The sequence below is a fragment of the Leptonotus elevatus genome, chromosome 2 (assembly GCF_054856555.1).
Source record: "Leptonotus elevatus isolate MCC_2025b chromosome 2, RoL_Lele_1.0, whole genome shotgun sequence".
Classification (NCBI taxonomy): domain Eukaryota; kingdom Metazoa; phylum Chordata; class Actinopteri; order Syngnathiformes; family Syngnathidae; genus Leptonotus; species Leptonotus elevatus.
The window spans coordinates 4,566,790-4,574,135 of NC_141240.1; the positions used below are offsets into that span (position 1 = coordinate 4,566,790).

The following is a 7,346-nucleotide window of genomic DNA, read 5'->3' on the forward strand; positions in this document are numbered from 1 at the left end:
GCTAGCTCTATTGTCAATAAAGTTTAAATTTGTCCAAAAAGAGGTGGACTGGATCATTCAAGTAACCACTGAAGACCAAGGTCCGAAATGCACCGCCGTCTGTACGTGAAAAAGGACGCATGAGCAATGCACTGACGAAGCAGCTGATTCGATTAAGCTAAATATTCCCAATCCGTGACTTTAGAGAAGCACAAAAGTCAAACCAAAGCTTGCTAGCTTTTCGTTAAAACAACAACAACAATGACAAAATGCAACAATAATGTTATTTTTAAATATTCTTCTCACTGCACACACTGCTGGTTAAAAAAAAGGGGAAATATTTTGTGTGCAGGGAAGTTTTAATAAGATCATAAAATTAATTAATTAAAAGGTGCATTGTGCCATTTAAAAAGCTAATGTTGAAGCTTTTTCTACATGATGCATGCTCCACCAATGCCCAGATAAGTATGAAGAGCCCTGACTGTTTTACTCTGACTACACCTATCATCTTTTATCTTTCCTTTATAGTAGAGTGTGCGGACCCTGCACACTCCACAGTTTTTTGGGGGAGGGGAGGGGCTGAGTTTTTCTTACCTCATTTGAAGTCATGTCTTCGTTTGTCAACTGTGGCTGTCACTTTAACATCGTGCACATACTCACACACGCACCATGAACGAGCCTGGCACAGATGCTGCAGTTACATTTTGGGCCAGAGGTGGCAGTCGTAAGTAAAAAAGTGACAAACTGCACAAAGATCTTTTCAGAAAATCATCGTCTAGACAAATACTTATGCCACCTTTATAATATTTGTTTAATTTTAGGAGACAGCAATGTTTTATGCCAATCTATATTTGCAAATTGAGAGTTCCAGAGGAATTTCCCAAAAGGAATTATTTTTCTAGGATTATGGAAGCATTTTCTATTATGACTGTTAGTCCTCTGTTTACTCATAAGATATATACCAATTCTATAAAAAGTTGAATTTGGGATCATATTTACTTCTTCATCTCTGTAGCTTTTCATCAATTCTAATATACCACTCGATATGCTTTTCACAACAAAATTTAATTCTTGTGATTTGATTGGGGGCGGCACGGTGACTGACTGGTTAGCACGTCCGCCTCCCAGTGCAGAGGACGTGAGATTGAGTCTAAACTTCGGCCTTACTGGGTGGAGTTTGCATGTTCTCCCTGTGATTGCGTGGGTTTTCTCTGGGTACTCTGGTTTCCTCCCACATTCCAAATACATGCCCTGCGACACTTGTGAGGCGGTTAAGAAGATGGATGGACTTGATGGGGGAAAGTAACACAATTTTCATGCTAAAATATGGCTAACTGATGAACATTAGAAAGTTTAAGCGATAACTTTGTAATGTTATAGTCACATTTTAAAAGAAAATCAAGCCCACCAACCTTTTAAAACATATAAACAGGAATAAAGGAGGCCTACCATAGCGATTATGGAGTTTTTAGAAATATTACTGTTTTGGCACTCAGTCACACAAACATACACACATACAAACATGGTCTCCCAGGGTGGGAAACGAACCCACGCCAACCTGCATCGTAGGTAAATGACGGTTCCACTCCGCCACCTAGAGCCCAGAAAGATTGTTGTTGGGGGACAGCGGTGTCTTGACGTGACGTCACGCAGTGGGCGGTACTTTGACATGAGTGGGTAAAGTGAAGCAAAGCTTGGAACAACAAGGAGACACCGTCGTTGGGGGATTATCGCCTGACTAGTCTGACACTCCGGTGATATGGTTGCCCGTTAAGGTGTCTATGTAGTTTTCTTTGCCTTACGGACTCCCCGTGTCGGGTCAACATGGACGCTTTCCGAATGACGAAGGAAGGCCCGAGTCATTGTAGAGTTTTGGGCTAGCCGTGTGACGTTAGCTCGCGCGGCTAATAACTCCTGCTGCGGCTGGCGGCTTCAAACAACTTGTCAACAGCCGAGGCGATCGATAGATTTCCCAGGCGCAAATCGGAACTGTATTCGACACTCATCAGCTGTACAGCCCTGCCGCGGTTTGTCGCTGCGCCGACGGCCATCGAATCAGCAGCACTTTAGTGAGAGGTAAGTGGACTTGGCAGGTCGACGTTTAAAGGCACCCACGGGAATGTTGGTCAGCCACGCTAACACAGTTGTGCCTATCAAGGTTAGAAGCTAACTAGCTAAGTTAGCATGTCGTGTTGAAGTCTTCTACTGACCCCGAAGCGCCTCCTAAAAAGTAACAGCGGTGCTCTACTTCATCCGTTTTTAACTTCTCAAATGCTGGAAACTGTTAACTAGCCCAATAGTAACGTATGGATTATCGGAACGGGTTTAAATATCAGCAAGAGATATATTTTAATTACAGTATCTGACGAGTGTGTTTGTTAGGAAACACACCATTTCCACCGCGCGATAGTCACTTTTTTTTTCTTGTAAGCAAACCAGTTTCAGAAAGCTCACGTTGAGGTTGTTTATATCGTGAAGAAGAGGCGACGCTACATTACGTAGGTTTATTCCACTAGGGGGCCTCACCTCTTAAAAATACCCCAACCTCCCCCTTCTCCTACGATCAACCCAGCAGCTCAGTGTGTACATAGTGCATGCACCATGTCCCCTTGTACACGGTGCACCCTTGCATGAAAGCCAAGCAAACAACAATGCAGATGGCTCCAGACAAACGTCCACAAGGTTTGAAGATAGCAGAGAACGGAGTGAACTTCTCACCCGCGATTCATCCTGTTACTGTGTTTTTCTTGGGAATCTGGACTTCTGGTCGCATACTAGTAGTAGTGTTTGTTCACAATGATTTCAACTCAAGCAATTACAGTACATATCTTATTAGCTGTACAATAAATAAGTTGTAAGATACAGAGAAATAATGCATAATTTAACCGCAATAAATTCTTAATAAGCCTGTTTTACTTTTGGCAATAAATTGTGACTAGAATCTTTTAATGTTACAAACTTGTGACTTCCCCACTAACTAAAGGCGGGAAAAGGAAAGACTATATTCATGAAAAGAAAATGCCCCCCTATTCTCATACTTACTTTATACTTCTTATAAAAATACTTTATTCTCACAACATTATAAGTTTATTTAATTCTTGAGAATACAGTAAATTACTTTATTTTCATATTTTTAGAACTTATTTCTCAAGACAATATGGCAATTAAAAAAAAATTAAAAAAAGGAAAACATGACAATATTCTCAAACCAAAAACTTGAAACTAATTTTCCAGTATTTCATTAGGTGTAGGTGTGTTTAAAGAATAAAGGTGTAATTATCTCTGGCATCTTATTCCCTGATTTTTTTTTAAGCTAATAATTATCAAATTAACATACATTGGGCAGCGGCCATTATCCTGTCACATGACATGGTCACGAATCGCGATGACGTATCCTCTTCGTAAACGTCGCTTTTGTTCATTTGAATGCGAGTTTGCTGACGTAATGGGCAAGAAACTTGCTGTCTTCTATTGCCAAATACTGTGACAATTCTGATCGGCGTAAACCTCTGCATGTTAGGTTTCATGTTCTTTGTGGGCTGACATCTAATGTGGGCATGTTGAGCACAAGTTTGTTGTCAACAAAATGTAGCTGGCAGAGTGAGTAAAAGTTGGCTGGATGTTTACCGTCCACGTCAGGGACCGCCCACAAATGACATATTCCAGGGAGACGTGTGTGTGTAAATGGTAAATTCAGTTAACCTTGCCAGCCTACAGAGGGAGGTCCGCTCAGTGCGCTTTATAAGCACGAACATCTTTACCAGATAAAAATGCACGAAACTCCTCTTGCTGTTCATATTCAACAAGGAAACGGTGAGTAATTCTGTGACAACATAATTAATTGCAGCATCTATTATTGGTTTCGTTCTGTCTTGACAACGCCTGATTTGTCCGATCGGAAAAGATCGGTTGCAAAAGTATCAGTGGGAGCGGTACAAGATGTATTCTCCATAGTTTGTGAACTCACAAATACCGCGAGAATTCATCTTGCTGGCAAGGTTAAAATTGAGTCCCACTAAAACACAAATTAATGGCCCGAACTAAATGGTTACAACGGATCAATTGCACTTGCATTCAATTCAGTGGGATCTCATTACCTTGATTTGTGAAAGTTTCAGGTTAGAAACGGGCTCAGAGGACCAATTAAATTCGTAACTTCGGGTTTTATACATTTTGTAAGTGTATGTGTATTAATATGTATGTGTTACAGTATGTACATGTTTATGTATGTATATACAACTATGAAAAAAATAAGACACCACCCTTGTTTCTTCAGTTCCTGTTCACTTAAATTAAATTTAAAACTACAACAAAACAGCTCTTAAGAGATGATGGAGACATTTTCCAAAAGGTTTTCATTAGTTCTTATATCATAGTTATGGCGTTATACTGCCAAAAATTGTGCTTTTAGGCATTCCATGCTTTCTTTTGTGTCATTTGTTCACTTGATACACTTTTAGTGGCACAGTGGCAACATTAAAATGAACTTGAAATGGTAGAAAACATGGTGGTTTTAATTTTTCCATGGCTGTATATTTGAAATCAATGTTATTCTCATGCCATTACAACTTTATTCCTGTGGTACAATGATTGTCTTGCAGCAAATATTCCATAGATTTAGGCACATAACGTCGGAATGCCCGTGGGACATTATACACTGTATACTGTATCTATTGTGGTGTAGGATGATGAGGTCTACAATGAAAAGGAAAACAAAATAATGCTAAGTATTATGAGTCCAACAATTACAAGTAGTGTAATACTTCTCTTTGGACTGCAATATAGAGGTGCATTGTTGTCCTTGAAGTAAACAGAGATCTTCATGTAATCCACACAATCAACTTCTCCACTAGTGGGCCATCATGGCAACGTGACAGGAGGGAGGTCCGCTCAGTGCGCTTCAAAAGGAATCATGGAGGGCTTACAGCAACCTGCTCCCGAGCAGCACAACAAGGTCAACGGCTATTGCCTGCCAAGTTCACCCGAGGATGCGGCTGATGTAAAGTGGCCAGCGCCCCAGGCGGAATCTCAGGGCTCAGATAGCTGCGGGGGTGCGAGTGCATCGGAACATGCGGACCTGGATGAGGCCAAAGGCCCTGAGAGCGACATTGAGGTCAAGGAGGAGCTGGAGGATGTGTCTGGTAATCGAGGCGAGCGGGAAAGAAAAGAGAGTGCAGATGAAGAAAACAATCACAGCAGTGCAGCATCAAGCTACACCGGTAAGACCTTCTTTCCCCTCAAGCTCTTGTTACGTTTTCAGTGGATATGCAGTGCCGTTGTATTTATTGGTGCTTATCCCGAAGCAGACCTTTCTCACACACCGTCGCCATCGCTGTCCGAGCAGCTGCGTCTGGGCCGTGAAGACAGCACAAGCGCTGGTATCAGCGTGGAATGTAAGGTCTGCGGGGACAAGGCGTCGGGCTTCCACTACGGCGTACATGCCTGTGAGGGTTGCAAGGTAATGCCTTTTGTTTTGTTCTGCCGCTCACCAACACAATGCACTCTGTGAGTTTCTTATGTTCTTTCCTACCGCAGGGCTTTTTCAGACGAACCGTGCGCATGAAATTGGAATATGAGCGCTGCGAGCGTTCCTGCAAAATTCTGAAGAAGAACCGAAACAAGTGCCAATATTGTCGTTTCCAGAAGTGCCTTTCTTTGGGAATGTCTCATGATGGTGAGTGAGAAACATTTACATTTCCTCTTAGCTTAGGATAGATCAATGTTTCTCAAATAGGGCCCCACTGAGCTTAGAGAAGATGTTTTTAGATCTAGCCTACAATACCTGGTAAGTGTATTTATTTACTAGCTGTTGAACTGTTCCAGAAGGCTGGGCTTCCCTTCTTAAACTGCTGCCCCCGCGACCCGACCCCGGATAAGCGGTAATAAATGGATGGATGGATGAACTGTACTAAGGTCCCAATAGTGTTTTGCATTAGCCAAAGCTATTTAGCTGCGTCCAGTAAAACTCTCGCGGTGGAACGCTAGCGAGTAAAGCAAGGTAAAACGCTCCCCTCGCGTTTTGTGTGGCCGTAGCATTAGGTGTAAGGTTTTTCACACAGCACACAGCAAGAGATATGAAGTGCAGTGAACAAACCCTTCAGAGATACCATGGGGGGGAAATGTCAAACAGTATCCCATAAAAATGAGTACACCCCTCACATTTCTGCAGATATTTGCCTTTTCATGTGGTACCACTGAAGAAATGATACTTTAACACAATAAAAAGTTGTTTGTGTACAGCTTATAGAGCAGTGTAAAAGTATTGTTCCCTCAAAACAACTATTGGCCTTGGGAAATGGGAATTTATTGGTGTCTGCTTGAAAAAAATATCACGCATCCCTAGCAATAATTGTCATGATAGTACTTGTAAATATGCAAGGATATGTTGATGAAATGCACCAGTGGGTATTTAACATGCAGAGGACCCGTTTATATGCACTGCATGTATGCAGAACTATTTTGCACAATGAATAATATTGATTGCACTTGACATGTGAAGAGTGTATACGTTATAGCAGTGTCCAGGGGTATCTTCCTCACACCCAGTGGGTAGTTATTTATGCGATTGCTGAATAGTAAAGAAGGTGATCTAAACTGTTGTTTCCGGCAGCAAAGAAGATGAAGGCTGTTTAAAAAAGAAAAAGAAAAAAAAGTGATCATTTGCTGCTCCAAATAATTGTCCAAGACGGAGAGAAGTTTGTTCAGTTACCCTCACTGGCTCAAACGTCTCCATCTTCAGTCCCATGATGTCACCCACTTTCTTGATAAGTTAATTGATCACCCCCTCCCCATGCCTGGCACTGATGCGGCTCCTCCAGCAGACAACAGCAAAATAGATTTTCTACCACCAACTGGTAGAACATCTACAACATCTAGCTGCACATTTTGAAGGATCTGAGCTTCCTCAGGATAAATAGTGCGCTTAGATTTGCCAAATTTAGGACAAGCAGTTAAGAAAATGGTTGGATGGATTTTTAAATTGATTCCAGTTCGTACTGTCACCCATCATAACACCTTTAGTACATACGTGGGTAGTATTTTACTTTTTATTTTTATTTTTATTTTTATGGAATCACAAACCAATCCCTCATCTTCCCATCCATTAATTTTTTTAGAGGACTTGTCCTCATTGACCTGGTGAGTGAGCCGGACCCTATCTTAATGGACTTTGGGCAAGAGGCGGGGTACACCCGGACTAGTCGCCTGCCAATCGCATGGCACTTAAAAACAAAACAGCATTCAAAGTCACATTAGCTGGGTTTACATGATGTAATGTGTTTCCGATTTAGAATGAAAGCAAATGCCCAAACCAAATGAAAATGTGCCATGTAAACACCTCAGTCAGAATAAACTGTCCAAATCCTAAT

The 7,346-nt window shown here is 41.6% G+C and overlaps 1 protein-coding gene across 2 annotated transcripts in view; it reads left to right on the plus strand.

The window, feature by feature from the left end:
* Window positions 1-1,647: 1,647 nt before the first annotated feature.
* ppardb (peroxisome proliferator-activated receptor delta b) overlaps window positions 1,648-7,346 on the plus strand; it is a 15,185-nt gene continuing 9,486 nt past the window's right edge. Inside the window, exons 1-4 of one of the 2 annotated variants that reach the window (XM_086067218.1) lie at window positions 1,648-2,055; window positions 4,833-5,198; window positions 5,283-5,437; window positions 5,515-5,653. In XM_086067218.1, the coding sequence (XP_085923344.1) occupies window positions 4,892-5,198; window positions 5,283-5,437; window positions 5,515-5,653 (601 nt within the window). In that variant the 5' untranslated portion in view covers window positions 1,648-2,055; window positions 4,833-4,891. The remainder of the gene's footprint in view (window positions 2,056-4,832; window positions 5,199-5,282; window positions 5,438-5,514; window positions 5,654-7,346) is intronic. The other variant, XM_086067219.1, reaches the window with a different exon arrangement.